The 22,065-nt window shown below is 38.3% G+C and overlaps 1 protein-coding gene across 4 annotated transcripts in view; it reads right to left on the bottom strand.

Annotated features, from left to right (window-relative positions):
* The window catches only part of MYH10 (myosin heavy chain 10), a 97,393-nt gene that overhangs the window by 51,602 nt on the left and 23,726 nt on the right, over positions 1-22,065 (bottom strand). For 2 of the 4 annotated variants that reach the window (XM_044453708.1, XM_044453707.1), the window contains exons 4-7: positions 17,073-17,100; positions 6,093-6,195; positions 3,277-3,306; positions 2,137-2,154 (exon numbers count right to left, since the gene is read on the bottom strand). In XM_044453708.1, coding sequence (XP_044309643.1) covers positions 2,137-2,154; positions 3,277-3,306; positions 6,093-6,195; positions 17,073-17,100 — 179 coding nt within the window. The remainder of the gene's footprint in view (positions 1-2,136; positions 2,155-3,276; positions 3,307-6,092; positions 6,196-17,072; positions 17,101-22,065) is intronic. The other 2 variants (XM_044453705.1, XM_044453706.1) reach the window with 2 other exon arrangements.

Below are 22,065 nucleotides of genomic sequence, written 5' to 3'. Positions count from 1 at the left end.
ACCTTCTATCACAGGAGGTGGGCAGAGATAAAGGTGGTAGTGGTAGTTATTGCTATCTATGCAAATTGGGCATTTAGCATTCTCATGTAGCCATTTGCCAATGAGCTACACACTTTACAAAAGATGTAATTTCATGCCTAATAAAATAGAGTTTGATCATGCAGAATTTATTTGAGCTAGACTGACCATCATGGTTTCATATTTAAGTTTACTCCTTGTCTTAGCTCCAACTGTTCTCAAACTTAAGGTAAAAACATGATCATAAGAATGCACACAGGACACAAAGCCAATTTTATGAGTTTATTCTAAAGCCTCTGAAACGTTAAAGAAGCATCTGCATTGCCAGACCAGAATATCTTTGGAAATTTATTATCCCACTAATGCCCATGTTGACACATATGTATTAAATGAAGAGACTAACTGATGGAAGATGTGATACTGTTACCATGGCTGGACAGACTGGGGTAATAGGAAAAAGGGAATTTATATCTGGAATATAACTGCAAAATTAGGATTAGCACTACCAAAGGTCTGCTTTTTCTGGACAATCTTAATGAAATACATATGCACCTTAGCAATGCTGCCTCTCAGTAGGGTTTCCAATCACAAGTATTGACTCAACAGCATCTAAACACCAACCACTATTTTACAATTAGGTAAGGTTTCTTTGACCATAAATACAAATAACTTAAAGAGATTTGTCTACTATATATACTGCCTGTGCAGAACCTTCTTAAAATTACATTGTCTGAATCAATTGCTTGCTCAGTCTCTTATTTTCTGCTTATCCAACCACTTAGTCCCATTTTCAGTTTCACTGATTCCAATGGGAGAGATTTAAGCAAATGCCTACCCTTCCTTCTGAAATCAATGAGATTAAACTGTGCTTAACGTTCTCTGAATTGTGTCCTGTATCATTCCATCTGTCAAATCATTTCCTGTGAATTCAAAGCGTTGTTGCCAACACCTCTGTCAGTGAACAGCAAAAAGAAAGCAACTAGAAGAACAACCTTCTCCTTGACCCTGTTGACCCCCACCCACCCACCCAAATCTGTTTCAGAGGGTTAAGGAAAACCTTCAAGAACATTTGTGGATGTGGGGAGCCACAGTAGAGAGCAGAGCAAGACAAAGTCTCATTGTATGAGTTTACATCCACTTGTAAAATGTTGGATTTAAGCCACAGAAATGAATATTGATGTTCAATGAGGACTCCAAGTATTATAACTTCATCCAAAACCTTTCAAAGATGAAAACACACATTGCTATCTATTGCATCTTAACTTTTTGTAGCATGTTCTTGCAACCTATGCTTTTCTGGGATTAATCCTGTAAAGAATGCTTTCCGCCAAAAAGGCAGAAAAGCTAAAATGCAATCTAGAAGCCAAGTTAACAGGAAAAACAGATATCCCAGTCATATGAAAACAAGATGTAAGCTCACATAGGAAAGTCTGGTCTGACAAGCAGAATTAGTCAAAAGTGTTGTATAAACAATATTAACAGTAGTAAAAGGTTCTGTAGTTGAATGTAGAAAGCCTGCAGGAACACAGCTAGTCAGGAATAGGCCTGATCTTAGTCTGGAGTGTTCTGAAGATCTGAATTATGCCAAGAAAAATCCTTCCATGGAATGCTGATGCTATCTACCATTACAGTCCAAAAACACTAACATAGCCTGCCTTCAGTTGTTTCCAACAAGCAAAATCAAATTTCAGTTCACTGAAAAGAAAAAGGAATTGATTCCAAAAGCATATTAGCAATGTGACAGTTGTAATCTCTAATTTGTACTCTAATAAATGTTACAAAGACTGTGAAATCATTTACCTATAAAGTCACAAAAATATGCATAAAATTTAATTCCTGTTTATAGGGCTTATGATGCCTGGTCCCATCCTTGACTGGCATGGTGCCATGCATCCATTCCCATAAACTGGAGTAACTGAAGATCATCCCACTGTGTATTTTTTAAAAACAAAACTTAATATCAAAGGCAAGATTTGCAGGTGTGATAACATGCAATATATTCATGCAAATCAGCAGTGTAGTGATAGATAAAGAAGAGAGGCATTGCTCTCAGCATCTCCATGATTTGGCTAATTGTGAGAGCAATCTGAGAAGCTAGAAGAGCTACATGCTACTCACATACAACAGGGATCCACTCTGCAGTTCAAAATGACAATGAAACAGAATGTTAATGGTTATGAACTTATGAGTGCTACAGAAACACACCGGGGCTAAAAATTTCAAATATTTTATTGGGTTTTATAGGAGAATTCACTTGTCAGTGTTTTAGAAAGCTTAAGTTATAACCACCAACTCATCATCAACTTTACAAAAAAAACCTTCATAAACATAACAGCACCCTTGAGGTAGCAAGAATGTCCATCTTGCTACATTGCCAAGGAGACCACCAATTTTGCTCTACACCCTAGAATTCTTTTCCAGTCACCTTACCCTATGGATAAGTAACCAACAGTCACTGACTGATGCTGCTCCACAAACGTTATGAAGGAACAAACTAAGATAGTCTGTTGCTGCTCCCTTGTATTTTAATATGAAATCAGGAGTATTGGCCCTTCCCTGCTAGTACAGTTGAAATAGCTTGAACTTGCACACTGAACCAAACAGGTTGCCAGCATACACAGATCGTTCCATCAGTGGGATTTAGGATGAGACTGCATCCCATAATCCACGGATGAAACTCTTACTCATTCTCACAGGTTTTCTTTCCATTTCAACCTGAATGATTTTATTAAACTACATCAGTTCAAGACATTATACAGCAAGTCACAGATGTTTGTTTAATCAGGTGATTAAAAACATGGAGTTGGGTGAGAAGGGAAGGAAAGGAGAATCAAGGTCAATCTCCCCTGAAATTCACACATCAGCCCTGTCTATCTCCCAACCTTCCCATTCTGTATAAAAGCCAATGAAGTCATACTTTATTGTGCCTAAACTTAATGAACCTGAAGTTCAGCTTTACCCAGGGCTACAGGATATCTGTACATATTCCAGCATATATGACATAAAATATTGGACAAGAACACCCAGTAGGCTTGGAGTCTTTTGTCAGTTATACTGGAGAGAAATGCTCACTAAAGAGCAGTTATAGCTTTGTGTTTCTGTACATATGTAATAATGAATTTTACTATTAGCTGCATGCCTGTACCAGAAATTACTTGTATACTTATATTGCATGTTGACAGGTAGTCTCCTAAAAATGTAAAACAAGAGAGCAAGATTAATCCTATACAATGTTTAGAAGCATAAAAAGACACTTGCCTGATGTTTCACTGGCTTAGGTGACTCGGGCTGTTTGTTGCAAACAAACAAATTCACATGTTAGCAAATCTGACCTTCCCCCACCCCTTACCCCTTTACAAGAGTTCACCCTCATAGATGCTACCCTTTTGTTCAACCACCCTATTCATATCAATAGCTAAATTTAAATCAGACAGGATTAAATGTTAACCTTCTAGTCCAAAAGACAGTTGATTTTCTAAAAGTAGTATTTGTTGATATCCCATGAATTAGGCTCCACAGTGTTTAAAGTTCTGATACAGGAATTTCAGAAATGATTTGGACTAGTATTTTAAAACAATGTTCTTTTATACCATAAGTATGTAGTATTTTTCTAAAAGCCAACCCCCAGAAAGCTTCAGCAATTGGATAATATAGAAATGTAATAAATTTTTAAAAATCAAATAAGATCTGTAAAAAAAAACCCCTAGTCAACTAGCATATTTGCTGTCTTGACCACATAGAAGTCTTGCCTCTCTTATGTGGATGCCTACGCAAGGATCAGAATATTGATGCACATTCAGGACCTTTAAGATGCTCAGATTTTGGTGCATGGGAGTTGCTCCAATTTCTTTTATGGGAAGACAGAATACTTCAAGTTTTGCACATGAAATCAAATCCTTAACTCGCAAAGGAAACTGTAACAATAACATGTTGAACTCTCTATGTTTATAAGGATGCTCTTTGACTTTTCATACACTCCCATATATACCAAATTGTGGGATGTGGAAGAGGTTCCCACCAAAATGCTCCCAGCTATGAAATCTTCCGAACAATAGGCTCTGCGCCTGTGCGGTTTGCTGCACAGAAACCACAAATACCTTGCTTTTTTTTTTCAAAGTCCACAAATGGGTACTGTGCCACCCATGTTTTAAAGAAGAAAACTGTATAAACCAAGATGTCAGAGGATGCACAATTCCTTTTTGTCCATAATGCCATCAATCAAAATTTGATTATGTATACAAGAGATTTTAAATTAAAGCTATTCAAGTAAACCCACATTGTATCACAACTTGCAGAAAGCAACAAAGACAAAGTGTAAATTAAACCTTCAACTTCTGAGATGTAATTATATGTCCAGTTTCGCTTTTACTGTGAACATACATTATAGCCAGCAAATCCCAAAACATGACAAATCAATTGATGGCAGTGCCAGGACTAGTTTTATTATGACTCATATGATGTTTACAGAAGTAGTTTGCATTTTTGCTAATTGTGCACAATAGCTAACAGACGTTTTAGAAGTCAACAGCTGAGTGCATTAGTAGGACTTCCAAGTGGTACAGCTCTATGCTCTTCTCCACAAGCAGCTTAGGCACGCATTTTATTCATTTATAAAGCTGAAGAATTACAAGCGGGCTTAGCAGGTACACACCTTAAAGCAGTCTTCACCTGACACTCTCCAGATGCTTTGGAACACCTCTCTACCATCTTTAATTACTGGCCTTCTAGCTAGAGCTGATAGATATTCAGTCATCTGGAGAGCACCAGGTTATTGACTGAGTCCTGCAAAGATAGTGAATGATGCTTTAATTCCAACTTCCCCAGCAAGTGTGGCAGGCAGAGTGCACATACTGCATCAGCCATGTATGAGAGCTGAAGAAACTGTGCTTCTGTTCATGCACACATCTATCCATCCGTCTGTCTGTATATACAGGTACAAAGCAGATGTGCAGACAAACCATGAGGCCTCATTTGTAAAGTCCAACAAGAATAGCTGGGTTTTGTCTCCAAATGCAATACTCTTCCAAATTCAGTACCATTTTGGCCCTTGAGCATTAGCCACTAATTTATACTCAGCCATTCATCCATATAAAAAGATATTAAGGGGTGAAATCAGATATTGTTAATTACAAGAGTCAAGTGTTGATCAGGTGCCCTCTCACCTGTGTCTCCTATTACACTAGATTTTGCTCCATGAAACTAAAATTATGGCCTTTGAGATCTTAGCCTCTACATTAATATCAGTTTTGGTGTATACAATACTGCAAAAGAACCCAGAAAACTTGTTTTTGTATGCATAAAAGTGATAAAGCAAATTACGGAGGAGGATAAATGCCTTGAGGCACAATACTATGCATGTTTAGACATAAAAGTTGACTTACAACTCCCAGCATTCCCTAAGCAATATGGCTAGCTGGGGAATGCTTGAAGTTTTATAACATTTTAATCTAAACATGTATAAAGTTGTGTCCTTAACTCAAGATTTAAAAACCTATACAATTAGAGTCAGATAATTGGAAGTCACTATACTAAAGTAGTAACCTGTGACACCTGACACAGATCCCTGAAACTTGCTTCTGCCTCAAATATTCATCACAAGAATCTTTATGTTAACAAGAAAGAGCATCAATATATATATATATATATTAGTATCCAAGGGTACAAAGAAGTGAGGCATTTGCCCTATTAAGAAAATGTCATTCAAAAATGTTAAGCCTACTGCATATTGTACAATGTTATGGCCAATCTGTCCAAATGTACAAGAGCACACTGAATTTCACAGAAACATATTATCTCACATTGCAACATGCCACTGATTATTTGTAGCTTCTAATATAGCACCGCCATGTGATGATTGGTCACAGTTCCCCAAAGTATCCCTTTCAAGCCAGAAAACATCCTTTCTTGAGCAATAGGCAATGAGATAAATAGCAGTGTTTACGAACTATTTTTGGGGTTTTATGTGACTTACTCTTTAACACATAGTTCTTACAAAGAAGAATCTAGCTACTTAAGAGTATTAGTATTATTTACAATACAGATAATTAAGGATGAAATGCTGGGTAAAAACTTACAGGAATATTGTGGTCCTTTCTTCCTTTGTGAGAGGAAGCAACATGTGCGAGATATTGAATAACTTTCTTGGTGTTCTCTGTTTTTCCAGCACCTGATTCACCTCTGCAAGAACACACACAATATAAAACTAGATTTGTAGAAAAGAAACAATAATAAGGCCTTCACTACAATTTAACTGCTAAGAAGGCATTTTTAAATGATAGGTTTGGACAACTACAGTATACTTTGATTTCCTGAAGTCGTGTCATTGACAATTGTACCAATGTTCTTCAACACAATATATAATGTTCTACTTCTTCAACCCAACAGACCATGCCTGGGTATGGACAATATGACAAGCTGTGCTCAGGTGATTAATTAGGCAAATGTGTCTGGTACATGCTGCAGCTTAAATTAGCCACTGTGACTACTGTAGTTCAAGCTGCAGTGATCATGTAAATCAGGTCTATATTATTTAAGTCTCTGTTGTTGTACAATGTATACTGTTGATATTCAACGTGCTTTTCAAAGACCTTTTAGAATTAAAATTCTCAAAGATGATAGACAAGCCTTTCTAACTATCAGTGCTGAAAGTTTAAGTACAAGATAAGAGAAAAGGTGAAAAACAACTTGCAAGACTAACTGTCCTGGCACAGTACCATTTATTCAGATTTAATCTGTTCAGTGTTTTATAACTATTTCCTGTTTATCTTCAAAGCCACTGCCCATAGTACGTTGTTAAACTTGAGTTGTCTGACCCACAAACAACCCAGAATCTCTGGGTCTGATGGCACAAAACCACCCAGGAATGAGGTCATTAGGTTGTTCATTAGAATCTGAACTAGCACTCTCGTGACTCATGCATTCCATGTCTCCTGGGCTAAACAACTAAGGAACTGCACAATGTGACATGTGAACCAGGTCAGTAAGTGAACCTATCATGACATAATATATATCAAACAGACATGTACTTCCACAGTGATCGAAGAAAAAAAATGCTGTGCACCTAAACTATTCCATTTTGAAAATGTCACGTTTGCCTTATTTGAATAGTCCTTGTATGTTCAAGCTATGAAAGTCCAAATAACACTGCAGATTGTTAGACCATCTATGAGCTACTTAAAGGATAAAAGCCACTTTCTCAAAATAGTTAGTACTTTGTGTGCTTTCTGCTCAGGTGCTGTACTCAGGATATGTAGATTAGGAAATAAAACCAAAATGGGAAGGAAGTATGCCTCCATCCACAGTTTCAATGGAGCATCTATGTGAACAACTAGCAGTTGCAGACAAGATCTTCAGGCCAACAGAGAGCAATTAGAATCAATTGCCACTGTAAACATGCCCTTAGATTCCACTCAGTTAATCAATACTGTTGTGAGCCAGTATGCTTGTATGCATGCCTGTATGTTTCTGAGTTATGACATAAAGCTTGTAATTTCAATCATGGTAGGATTCAGTTTAGACTTCCTTTCTCTCATCTAACCCCAACAACGGCATGCCAGTTATCAATGAAGCTGTACAGGCAGATAAGAAGACAGAGCTGACTGACCCTCTCTTCATTTCTGTATCTATCAGCCAGGGGCCTCAAGCTGTGTGTTGACCAGAACAGTGTTAAAATGGTTCAGCTTAGCTTCAAAATCTAGATTGTGTTGGAGCTTGGTGGGCAACCAAGCCAAACCCAAACAAAACATCACTACCACACACTTAGAATTTTTCTGAAGCATATTAGCATTTAAGAAAATTAAAGAAAACTGATAGTCATCTTGGTGATTACATGGACATAACTGGGAAGCTTTTATGTGGTTAAATTATCAGCAGTGAGAGAAAGTGTAACATAAACTCAAGATTAACTAAAGGAATGCTGTTGGCAAAGCCAGAACTACGAATATAACAAGAAAAGTAGCTAACTGGACTGCAATCTTTGCTGTCTGGTTAAAACATAGTACTTGTATTTTAAAAGCAAAAAAGGCAGGCTAAATAATCTAACCTCCACTTGACTTTGTCCTGCACACTGCTTAAGTGTAAAAAGGTGGAAGTATTATTACACTCCAACTTAAGAAATAAAATTGTGACTCATATTCAGAAAAGTAGCTGTAAAAGCTGAAGTGGTCCATAGCTACCTAGATCCCTGGGTCTGATGTTCCAACAAAGACCAGAAGTACAGAAGAAACTGAGAGCAAAAATAAAACAAGACCAGAAAGGACCTTTAAGTCCAGTGTCTGGAATATGCTTGCTCTTGTCACATTGTGACAGGACCAATCAGAAATTAGTTAACTTCCTATCCCAGGTTTGATGCTTACTTTGTTCTGGGAAAATCTGTGCAAATCCCTTCATATAGATAGCTTATCCAACAGGTACAGTATCATACCAGATACCTGCTTGACATATTTTCCACAGGTAAATCTTGAAGGTGATTTCACTGTCATCCCAAGTGCTGTAGCTCCTATTATTGTCATTTTCCCAAATCAGACATGTCAAGCAATAGCATTCTGTGTTATCAACACAAGTGCCAATCACAAACTTCAAGGCACAGTTCTTTTTTCCTAGCTGTTATCTGAGCAGACATCAAAGCTGTCTCTGGACAGTTCACACCATTTTAAGTCACCCATCTGAATTTCAACTAGGCCTGACCCTGCTTAGCTTCCAAGATAAGCAGGATCAAGCACTTCAGGCTATGTGGAAACTACAGAAGATCTTAATTGGTCGGCTATCAACTGAAGTTTAATTTAATGGTGCTAATGATGACATATTCAACCCTAAATGGTTTAGGGCCTGGATATCTGAAGGAGTGTGCCCTTATATACCTGCCTTTCCCCTAAATCTATGTCTGAGGTCCTTCTTCAGGGGTCCTCTTTGATGGAGATCAGAAGAGTGGCTACCTGGAGAAGGGCCTTTTCTGTGGTAGTGCTCCAGCTCTGGAACCAGCTCCCCAGAGAGGTGTGCCGGGTGCCAAAGCTTTATTCATTTTGGCACCAGGCCAAAACCTTTTTATTTTCCCTGTATTTTAAGTATTAACTGTGGTTTTAATATTGGCTTTATTGGATATTCAGAAGTCCAGAATATTCATGTACAATATGAGGTCTAGAGAATTAGGTCTAATGACTTAAATGTGAGTCTGGGGCCTTCTTCCAATTCTCCATATGAATTTCTTTCAGAAGACTAAGATATCTAAGTTTACAGCTTCTTCAAAATCAGGCCATGCAGTCTGTTACTGAAAGGATTAAACAAACAGCTGGTCTTCTTCCCCAATTCTCCTTCCAAGTAGATCAATACAAGATCTACTTCTAACTACAGACTATATTATATTAAAGCTAGCTAACTAGGCTGGCTTTGTGATATGAAAGGAATAAAGAAAGAGTAAGTTGTAAAAGTCATTAAAAATAGATACCTCTCTAACAGAAGTTAGAAATCAGGGAAGCATAGTTCATGCTAAGAAGTGGATTCTAAACTAAATCAGTCTCCCCTTCTCAAACAAATGGCGTTATCTTCCCCTGTGAGGGTGGCTTCTGCTGCTTATGGGCCAGAGAATTGATGATGATGGTGTATATATTATATGTATATACACAATATATGTAATTATGTATATATTATAATTTAATATTTAAACTAAATGTAATATAATTATTTACTATTATAAATTATAATAATCAAACATTTCATTATGAAATAATATTAATGAATTATTTCACTTCTATACTGCCCCAGTGCCAAAGCTCTGTAGATAGTTTACAATATGATGGACGCTACTCAATTGGTCTGCTTGTTTGATCTGACACCAAACACCAGAGCTGATCAAGTTACAATTTCCACCTTTAGGCTCTCCCTGTTCAGCAATGTTTTGCTCAGAATGAAACATGCTCCACAACTCTCATCACCCTCTTAATTTTTCTCAGAGAATATTGGCCTTGACATTTCTGTAAGAATTCCAAACCCAACTATTCTTTCAGTTCAAATACATATTCTGAGGCAACTACCTTAGAATACTATATTTGGAAGGAGTGTGCCTTGTCTCTACATCTAGAAATTATTATTTTCCTCAGAATCACCTTACCAGGAAAGAGAAAAAACTATGAAGAATTCTAAACACCAAGTCAAACAGCTCAAATGATTTATACAGTGGTGACCAAGACAAGATGTGATTGTAAACCAGGCTCAAATGTGCAGTAGCACTGCTGTCACTGCCATTTTGTTTTGTGAGCAGGATGGGTTCTAGTCACTTTATTGTAGAGTTCCGCTTTTACCACTGGTGTTTACCCACAGGTGCATGGAATTGGAAGCACTGTGAACATTTCCTAGAATAGCACTTTGGACATTCTTTTAGAAAATTCAAGTATCTCATAAGCGAACTGCCTTCATTTGACTCAAGAACTTAAATGTAAACTTTAACAGAATTTCCACACAACCTGAACACAGGAAATATTTTCAGACTGGAAGTGTCAGCAAGTATAGGGCCAAATTTTCTCTCTGTTTCCAGGATGTACCTGTACCCACATGATGGATTTGGCATTCTGAATAATAAAAGCAGGACATACTGAATCAACTCTAAAATAGCCTTCAGTCATGCAGCGGTTAAGAGCTGAAACCCTAGCCATAACCAAAGCATGGAGGAAATACCATTTGAATATTCACATCACCAACTGTAATATACTGTGGTCTAAGATGCCTTATCCTGCCACATTAATACCTTGATCATTAACAGCAAGGCAAGAATCAAATACATATGTCTCTTCCTGTTTTAATGCTCTGGATAAATAAACTTTAAGCCAATATGCAAACTGATAACAAAAACAAGTCGTCTGGACCAAACAGCACACTTTGCACAAGTTTTTAGATAATATAACATAAGACTTTTAATACATGAATACATGTTTCTCATTTCACGTAGAAGTAACTTGAGAATAAGCCCCAAGTTCAAGAATATCAAGTATGCAAATAAAAGGTAATTTAAAGTAGAGCGCCATTACTTCTTTATCACTAAATCTACCTTGTTTTCACACAAAACCAGGCTGTAGTTTTAATTAGGCATTTAATGTGCCAGGGTGGGTTCTATCCACTTTTAGTAAATTTCATGGAAGATTAATGCCTGATAAAAGGGAACAAAAGCCCTGTAGAATACTCTTGAACAATCCCATGATTTCATTGCCAAATAGACTTGTGATATACTGGAGACCCTCACCCAATTACATTTCCTATATTATACAGAGAACACTGACTAGTCTAGAACATCATTTTTTTACCCATGGTCAGACATCTTTCATAGGTTTTGTTAAGTGATGAACTCAGCTATCTAGAGCCCTGGAGAGATAGCCTGCAAGTCAGTGGGTCCAATTCTCTTCTGTCAGATAACCAATGTCCTTGCCTTCTACATTGTTTTATGAATCTGTAGAAATGTAATAAGAAAGGAAGCTTGTAGATATTCAAGGTGCAAGATGAATGCTTTGATAATTCTTTTTAAAAGAATGTAACTGACAGGCTGGTAGGCTGGAAAGTACTGCTTTCCAGTACCACTTTTACTGGGGATCAAGTGAGGTTTTGTGGAGCTAAAACCCACCTCAGCCTTCTAATAATGTTATTGGGCAAGTTAAAGGTAAAGGTTTCCCCTTGACATTAAGTCCAGTCATGCCTGACTCTAGGGGGCGGTGCTCATCTCCGTTTCCTAGCCAAGGGAGCCAGCGTTTGTTCGCAGACAGTCTCCGTGGTCACGTGGCCGGCATGACGTAACACCGAAGTGCACATTACCTGCCCACCGAAGTGGTACCTTATTTACTTGTATTTGCATGCTTTTGAACTGCAAGGTTGACAGGAGTTGGGATGGAGCAACGGGAACTCACTCAGTTGTGCAGATTCGAACCGGCAACCTTTCGATCAACCAGCCCAGCAGCACAGCAGTTTAAACCACTGCGCCACCTGCAGTTCATTGGGCAAGTTACTTTTAATATGCCTCTTGCAAAATACGTGTTTTATGACCAACCATGCCTCTCACTCCATTTTAGGAATGGACAAGTTTCAGCCCCATAAGCAGCTACTTTGAAGAGAGCCTGCAACTCTCAAAATGTTACATTATCCCACCAACCCAAATGTTCTTGGACCCCTGCTGTATAATCAGAAAATGTTCCAAATTTTAATTGAATATTTTAATTGCAAATTACCAATATGGTCAATTATCCTTCTCTATTATTATCCAGAAAACTCATATCACTAATTATTTGCAGTAGGCAAAGAAGCCACACAATGATGCCTTATTCTTGCTGCATCCCTTAAATAGCTGGAGATTACTAGGCTATATCTAGATGTCATCTGTATCATATATTTGGACTCTCAGTTCACTCCAATCCAATGTCATGGGAATAGTTGCACCAAGATGGCTCAAAAGTCAGCATGACCATTAAATGAATGAGTAATGAACTGTGAATTTCCCAGTTCTAATCCCACTTCAGCCATCAACATACTGTATGGCCTAAGAAAGCATGACTTCTTACCCTTAACAATCCTTCTGCAATATGGGAGATAGTAGTTATTTAGTCCGTAACAGTGTTCATTCAAGAAAAGTAACTCAAAGATCAGGGTTATTTACTCCGTAACAGTGTTCATTCAATAAAAGTAACTCAAAGATCAGGAAAAAAAACCAAGAAGCTTTGCTGTCATTTCAGCAAATCCCCTTGACATTTCAACGATGTTTACTTGCAAAAAAAGAACAACTCAGGACCCAGAGAATTGTCCAGTGATGGCTAATACTGCAGCATTGTTTGCAATTCAGCACATGTGGATCCATTCAGTCTCTCAGAAGATTCCAGCAGTGGAGGTGAAGATGTGAAGAAGGCAATAAGACAGTGTCCTGATGAATATGAAAATCTAAGCACACAGAGTTCATTGGGACAAGTAGACATAATTGCTACAAGAACGGCAATTCCAGGACTATAGTCACAGGTTGACTGTTAGCATAGGTTCAAATGGTTTAGCCATCAGGGCATAGAGAACAACAAGTAAAGGAACTGGTCAGGCAAAGAAAGGGATACAACTGAGGAACACTGCACTGGCTCATGAGATGGCCTGGTAGGCACAAACAGAAGAAGTCCTTAGCTTGCACTAGGAGAAGCAATGAAGGAAGCAACGTATATGTTCCATTGGGTATCGGTATGGATTGAATTCCTTCCATGATGCAAGCAAGAAGGGTTTCCATTTCGCCTCATAAGACTTTAGTAGAAGGCCACATCCAGTATGGTGCAAAGGCCCTTAGGAAGAGCAGCAGGAAATGTTAGGGAAGAAATCTCCAGGCTGTCAGGCAGAGGTTCTGACCATCAGGATGTTCTATGATCCCAAGAGATGATGTCCAGTTTAAATGAAAGATGCAGGAAGGTTTGTATGGCAATGTGCCTCTTGGAATCCAAATGGCTCCAAGTACCTTAGATGGTGAGGGGTCTGAAGGGTGGTCCCCAACCAGTTAGATAGGAATCTGTGGTTATGGTGTTTGATAGTCTGGAGGAATGAAGGGAGCACCCTTGTTTATTTGTTTAGTTTGGTCCAAGACATTTACCAGAAAGGAATCACTTGGATGGGACTTGGGATCCATAGGTAACAACAAATGATAGCAACAATTGAAGGAATGGAAAAACCAAAGTTGAAACAGCCTCAAACAAAGCCAGGTTAGTGGGACAACTGCAACCACAGCTACCATTATAGTCTCAGAAGGTGCTGAATTTGGAACACCACAATCACACATATGATTTGTAGCTTGATCATGAGCTTGATTAGAGTGGATGATCTGAACTGCAGTATGTAAGCTCTGACTAAGGTAAGAGACAAGACATTCCAACTGTACAGAATTGCCTAAGAAAGAAATGTTTTTTTCTGTATTTCTCCAATGCCCAAGATTCCATCAGAGAGCAGGTAATTAAAATGAAGTGCAATAAGTTCTGCTTGGGAGGATTCACATCTAAGCAGGGGTAAACTCAATCTCTGTATTTACGAGTAGAGGTGGGAACAAGCCTTTCTCATACACTTCAAAAAAACTCAGGGAGTGGTAACTAGGTCAAAAAGGAGGCCAGAAAATTCAGAAGTTTTACCTCCAGGGTAGATAAAAATCAATGATTTTTTAAAAAAAATTAAATTGGATTTTATAAAAATAAAATGCTTCTTGAGGGGAAAAAAATCTATCTGGAGGAATGAAAGGAACCACCCAGAAGATAAGAGTTCTGTTTAAGATGTATTATAGCCCAAAGGTTGTTCATCATGAAATAAGGATTAGTTTTTAATTATGTAGCATAAGGTTGTATATTCATGTAATGTTTACATTTTTTGGTAATGAATTCCATTAACCCATTCACAATACCATGCTCTTCCAAAGGTTTCTGTAAGATTATTGGGCAGTTTTTCTATCTAGAAGCTAGTGTCACAGATGCATGGTTTTACAGTTCTCAAAACTGTGAATATGTGACTGCAGAGATCACATGCCTTTTCTTCACAGCAAAATGTTATAAAATAAACATATATAGCTGAAAAAAGACCTTAATCTCATTGTTCCTTTGCAAATCTGTGTATAGAATCAACCCCTTACCTCTTATGTGCCAAGTTTCAAGATGATGATGATGATGATGATGATGATGAATAGAAGAAGACTCTTGGGAATACTTAGATTTATACAAGAAGCAAAAATGAAAGTTAAACCTTTTAAGCAAAATACTCCCCAAAAATATCCTCTGGATCACTTTTTCTGTATAGCCTGAGGTTTATTATATTTTTGTTTCACAGGAGGAGAAAATCTATAATGGCAGCAGGTCCATTAAAATATTACAGTTTGGAAATATTTTAATGACGTTCCTCTACCTATGGGTAAGGCAGGCATGCATGCAAATTATGTAGAAAGCCATGATTTAAATGTAGCCTTACTGACTAGTGGTTTAAATTGTGATATAATTTGATTTAAATCAAATCCACCCTGCTTACCTCTTACTACAAAACAAAGGTAGCATTGGTATGAATCCTCTTTTGAAATATGAAAATGCATACCCTTCAGATCTATAGAAGCAAACCAGTTTCCTTTATGTAGTAAGAATACAACAGAACAACAGGGTAACAGAGAAATGAATATGCTGTACCATTAGATCCAAGCAATGGCCTTCCCTGTCAAATGGCGTGGAGTGGGGACTGTGAGATTTTGAAGATACAACCAGGATGGAATTTGGGGGAGGAGGGACAGAAGAAAGAAACTGATTTTTTTTTCTGGACTTTGTACAAAACCTCCCATGCTTGCTGTACAGTCTCCAGAGGAGTTGGTGGGAAAGGAGTTTCTGCGGAAATCTCAGTAAAAACCACTTGAAGACTAGGCTTTTTAACTTTTCAGCTGCTTGCTGAGATTCCAGACCTAATGACTGGGCTACGCACAGTATTTGGTTAGAGAAAAGGCCCAGGTCTTCAGATTGTGAGGAAAGATCTTGTGCCCCTGTAACTGTTTCCGGATAAGACAAAGATAAAGCAAGAAATCAATGAGAGTTTAGTCTGAAGGTTAATCATCAGCTACAGAGAGGGGTAACACTGGTTGACCCCTGAATTGTAGAGAGACATTTGGCAACGAAGGCTGATAAGCTAGTATATGGCTATTTGCTGACCAGTCAGCTGGATACGCCTGGATTGTGGCCATGAATTGCTTAATTATTGTTGCTTTCTAAGATCCTGAAGTGCAGAAAAGAGCTGACAATATGACCCTCACCAAAACAGAAAGGCACAGAAAGTATCTGTAAGCTTATTCCTACACCGCAAACACTTTCTAAGGAGGCCTTTAAGGGCCATACAGCCTGAGAAGGTCCAAAAACCTCAAAACAAGGGCAAAACAAGAGAACAATCATGAAATGGAAAGCAAATAAAGGAAAATAAAAGGAGATAACAAGTTTGGCTCAGCTAGAGAACATGTAAAGGAAAGAGGCTAACAAAATGGCAATGAAGAGCTGAAGGAAATGGATGGAACTCTCTGGAATATAGAAGTAATAGCGGTGGCGGAAGGATTTCTGCCAAAACATTCTCAACTACAGAAAGTTCCTCAAGGAAGGCTCCATGCAAACATGGAAGCTATGTGTGTAATGCCCTGAGACCATGAAGAATAATACGCAATTCCTGAAATTAATCAGTAATTCAAGTACAATCTTCTATTTTATTACAAAGAAATTTAATTAGGGACCGTTTAGGGATTTTTCTTGATATCTGATGATATACTTAGTAGAACAAACAAACAAGCAAATGAAAATTACAAGTGTCCATTGGAGCCACCACAACTATCCTATCGTGCCTGCGTTTGGGTCTGCAAAATGAAGGTTTAAACCCTACCTCCCTACATTAGTCATGACTGTGCTAGGCATCTGCATTCAATTCTTCCCCCACAATGTTCAATAGAACTTGCCCTGTCCTATGAGACAACTATGATCTATTTCCCCATCACTGCTTCACATCACTAGCTGCCAGTGGCAGGAAGGAGCAGGAAAGCACTGGACACTGTAACATCACAACACACAGAAAATTGTTCTTGTTAAATTGTGGGTTGTTCCTACATGTGAACTCTACACTATACTTTGACTATCAGTTAAACAACCCAGGAAGAGAAACCATGATTTATTGAGTGTGGGGGCTTACCTCTGAGATGGTTGTGATTAACAACCCATACTTAAATTGTAGAAGAGTTCACTCGTAATGAAAGCTCATGATTCAATCACAAACTACATTTCAACAACATATATTCAGCCCATACTATGGGCTGTGTTTATGTCAGAAACAGGTCTAATTCTTTCTGAGTGTCTAATGCCAAAGACTGCTTCCTGCAACACAACTGCAATACACATTTGATAGTAATTATCTGCCATTCAATGAATGTGGTTAAACATTAACTCTTGCCTAATTCTTTTTAGAAACAGCACCTAAAATTATAGGACAAACTAGACCTCATCACTTTGCTATCATAAAAGTAAGCTGCGCATCAATTTACACTGGTTGGTGCTCAAAATATATTTACTTACGTGCAAAGAATTGATTGGTCTTCACGATCTGAAACAGAAATGGGAACAAGTTATGACATTCTCTTCTATCACTCAAAAATAGACAAGCGCATAGTAGGATTGTTTAGATTTTCTGAAGCTGACTCAAAAGGATATCAAGTTTTGAGATGAAAGATTTTTGAAATATACATAAAATGTTTGCGTGCATACACAATTTCTAATTTATCAAAGTGCCCATGTATTCTTGTGCTGATTCTCAGAAATCTATTCTTTAAAGTCTAAATCCAAGTCTAAATCTGTATTAGAAGCCACAAACAAAGGCAGCAGAGCCCCCGTATCTGTGCAGATTGGTTCCAAACTCCCTGGTGGATGCCTGAAACTGCAGTTAACAGCAAACACTGTATTATATATACTATATACATTTTCACAATTTTGTTCATTCTTACCTCAGTGTACAATTTTTGTCTTTCCCTATTAAATCAAGAATTTTTGCTTACAGGAAGCAATTACAACTTCTTTTTGGCACTTTGTGACTTTTTTTGCATAGAAGTCAACCATGGTTAACTGAAAACAAGGTAACTGAGCCAGCAAATACAGGGTGCTGCTATGCTCATATATCCAAGCCCATGATAATTACTGCTTCCAGCTTTTCTTATAATTGTTGCAAGCACTACCTGCACAGTTAATTCAAACAGCTGCAAAAGGTTGTTTGAACAATTACCAAACTGATCAGAATTTTTAGTGACTACAGGCACATAACTCACCCATCATGCTTTTGCCTCAAATTAGGGGCCTTGTTACATAATGCATTTCAACCTGTACTGCTACAGCACAGTACAACACACACACACATTTATTATTCTTATTTACTATGAAGGGAAAGCTGTGAAGGAAAAATGTCTTATTCAACAATCATCACTTATTTGATGAAAGATTAACTGAAAGAGGGCAATCTACTGTAATGTTGTGCATACTGTTCAGACAAAGCCTGCACTCAAAGTTGCAGCTCCAAGGCAATCAGGGCTTCCTTAAAACACCTCAAAGTTGACTTGGGCTGCTTCAAAACTTAACCTCAGCATATTGTTAAAATTTATGTCCCAGCTTTCCAAATTGTGGAATAGCAAGGGAATATGAAGACATGACTTTTGAAACACTTCTGAACTAGCAATTATTTGCCTAACTATCCTAATTAGTGATTCTGTCCACTGAAGATTTCTTAAGAGCTATCAGTAACTAATACAAAGAGCTATTCATACAATATAACTCTGGAAGTAAACTGAAAGTTCTGCTCTGATTATTCTTTGTAAATATTTTCAGCAACTTCACTGCTGAAATATGCAATATGTACAGATTGATGTTATATAACAACATCCCCACAACAACTGAGAGCTATTGCGGTGTAGTGGTTAAGAGAACAGGAGTGGGACTCAGGAGATCTAGGTTCTAGGCCCCACTCAATCATGGAGCCAACTGGGTGACTTTGGGCCAGTCACAGACTCTCAGCTCAAAGGGTTGTTTTTGTGGGAATAAGATTTTGAGTTCATTGTAAGAAAAAAGGATAAAATAAACAACAAGATGCAGCAGTGATTATTTCTCTGATTTTGTCTGAACTATGTTTTCAACAAGAATAGCATTTCATGGCATCTTCTCTAGTGGTTTTGCTCCAGTAAAGTTGAAAGCCTCAGGACTAAAACCCTCACTAGAAGAGATGGTCACACAGAGGCTCAATTAAGGTGTAACAGGAACACTGCCATGGGCCCATGGACTCACTCCTCCCTTCCCTGCTCTTCACTAACCACAACCAGCAAACTCATAATGGTAAAGGTTTCCCCTTGACGTTAAGTCCAGACATGTCTGACTCTAGGAGGCAGCCGAGGGAGCCACTGTTTGTCTGAGGACAGTCTCCTTGGTCATGTGGCCAGCATGACTAAACACCAAGGTGCACAGAGCACTGTTACCTGCCCACCGAAGTGGTACCTTTTTATCTACTTGCATTTGCATGCTTTCGAACTACAAGGTTGACAGGAGCTGGGAAGGAGCAACGGGAACTCACCCCCTTGTGCAGATTCGAACCGGCGACCTTTCGATCTACCAGCACAGCAGCACAGCAGTTTAAACCACTGCGCCACCTGCATCCCTCTAGCAAACTCATATATAATGGCAAACTCTGGTTCATGCCTTGCCTGTAATTTAACATCTGAAACCATTATCTATGTATCAGGAACTGTCTCACCTATGTTCATTCATTAATGTTTGAATTTAATTTTGGTTCAGTACAGGACCAACATTTTTATAGGTACTTTTGTGTTTAGGTGACATATCCTACCTTGAAACAATTCTGGCTTGTAAAGTGGCTTACAAAACCCCCCACCTAAATAGAGAAGGTTACTTCCTCCGGGTCTGTTGAAGAGCTTAATGTAAAGAGAGGCAGATGAAAAGCAAGGCACTAACTGAGCAGGATCGCACTCATATCTTCCCAAAGCTGGGTGTGGTATATGCTACAACCAATGAAGGCATTAACTCCAAATGACTACAAAAGAGAGATGATGCAACACCTTCCTTATAGGCTTCAGCACTGCTGTACTAGCTTCACTAACTTCACTATAGCTCTAGCACACACTCCTTTACTACGATGTGGAAGGTCCCAAGTTGCCCACATGTTCTCTAGAACCTAGCCTACTCTTGACTGAATGAGTGGATGCTTTATACTTTCACTTTAAGTAGAATCAAGCATGGTATTAGGATGTCCATAATAAGTGCTATGCCTTCTTGTATCATTCATTTTTTGTATTAAGGAACTCCTGACAAATCTAGGAATGCACGAATCAAAATTCCCTGATTTTCACCTCAAAGTTCATTCCCACTCAGGTGCATAATAGACAGGGGTTTTTGCCCTTGCATGGGTTTCCTATTAACGTTTTCCTAAATGTACACATTTGAGCGGTATACCATTCCCATTAACTGTAACATGAATTTTTCAGATATTTCTATGTCATGCACTTTTTTGGAAATATGTCTTTCAAAAGCTATTCTTGGTTCACAAATTATATCAAGCTGCATTCAGATCTACTTTCTATTCTGAGAGGTATGAACATGCTAAGCTCATACAAATGTATGAACACAGTGAATTCCTAGACAAAAAACATTTAAAAAACGAACAAATGTTCCTCATAATTCTAAACTGTTTAAAAGTTGAGGAAGCTTGTCAGGTAGAAGCATGTTTAATACGTTAATGTTTGAATTTCCATTTGTAGAAGTATTAGCATTTTGTATAGCGCACAGAGAATAAACCAGCACAGCAGCCTTTGGGAACTATTTAATAAGCAAAAGAAAAAATGGAGCTGTTAAGTATCTTTGACATTCATGGAATGCAGAAATACGGTTATACTAAAGCATTAGATATTTATAGAGTGCTCGCTCTCTCCCGCTCCCTCTCCTAAGGAAGAGGGCAAGCTAAGCATTTTTTGTGATTATTCCCTTTGAAAGAAAATTTAAAACAACTAAAAGACTGTTAGAATTCTTCCCCCTCACTTCTGCCATGAACAGCACATTGCAAACTGAGCCAGAGGTCGAATATGAATCGAGAAAAGAGGCCCTGGGGCCATGTAATGTGAAAAGCTAAACTGGACTTTGGAGCAATTTAGTAAAAGGAAATAATGAACATTCTAACAATTGCTGAAGATACTTTAGCTGGTAGAATACACTGGCAAGTGCCTGAAAGAACTCAAAGGTGACCCTTTCCACCTATTTTCCTAGTAGATAAAAGATTAACTTCTTTTAAAAATAGTAGCTTAAAATATCAACCACAAGCATAAAGTGTCTCAGGACAGCAACTACCACTCCAGTTTAATTATATCCTAATTCACCAATAAAATGGTGTAACTTGTAAGCAGGTCTCTCTTTCCCACCTTTCCTCTCCAGCAGACTGAGACAAGAACTTAGAAGCACAATCCCTTTATTTGCACTTAAGTGGTCACAGTGAAGTATAAATCAAAGTAGCATTCTTCTTGAAATGTGGGAGAACCATTTGCCCATGTAAAGAGGTAAATCCAAACTGAAACATCCCCTCCTTCTGAAAAGCTCCTGACTCAACCTTCATCATGGCTAATTCTACTTGAGTGAAAGAGAGGGGAAACATTCTTTATTAGCCTGGCCACATTGCCTGCCATCCCCTCAGAGCATCAAGGAACTTCCCTTCTATCTGCTCCTCATCCAGTTCTGAAATGTCTCCTTCCTTTTCTGAGGTGGGCTGTTTCTCATTATGTAGTTTTGAAACTGCAAAGTCATCTGCCTGCCCCTCTGCCTTCTCATCAGAATCGGACAGATCTGAGCAACTGTGTAACATATAGGATTGGGCCTCCCCTCTACAGAAAGTTTCCCACTCATCTTCTACTGGCAGGGTCTAGAGAACATGCACATTCTCCCTGTTCATTTTTGTTTCTCTTAATCTTTTTTATGGGGAGGGAGGAATATTGGCCCTTCTAAAGGTAAAAACACAGAAACAACCCTTTGAGATTTTATAATTTGATTCTTCTATCAGATAGGCTATGGTGCAAATCCTGTATATTTCTCCTGGTTTTCCACATCTCTTTCCTGGGTCACAGCTGGGATTGAAACCAAGAAATTAGAAACCAGATTGCACTTATACTAGACATTGTAACACAAGACATCTTATTTTGTTCAGTATTAACAGAGAAAGCCTGGCTAAAAATGCTAGTAACAAGCAGAGCTAGTCTTCTGTCGCTGTTCAGATTTAGCATTTCATTCTACTTTGGGTCCTCTTTTATCATTATTCAGACAAATCTTCCCTAACATGGTACTTTCCATATGTTTTAGACTATAGCTTCCAGCATTCTTGACCACTGGTCATGCTGATCAGGGCCAATGAGGACTGGTCCAAAACATATGGAGAGCACCAAGTTAGGAAAGACTTATACAGACAGTCTGCCAAAACATTCATGGACTTGTCTATCACCTTCTTCTGCTTTTTGGGTTTCCAGTAATCACCACATGC

This window comes from Varanus komodoensis, unplaced genomic scaffold (assembly GCF_004798865.1).
Source record: "Varanus komodoensis strain SLA01 unplaced genomic scaffold, ASM479886v1 scaffold7_1, whole genome shotgun sequence".
NCBI lineage: Eukaryota > Metazoa > Chordata > Lepidosauria > Squamata > Varanidae > Varanus > Varanus komodoensis.
The sequence above is the reverse complement of the archived record's forward strand: the minus strand, read 5'-3'. Positions and strand labels throughout refer to the sequence as shown.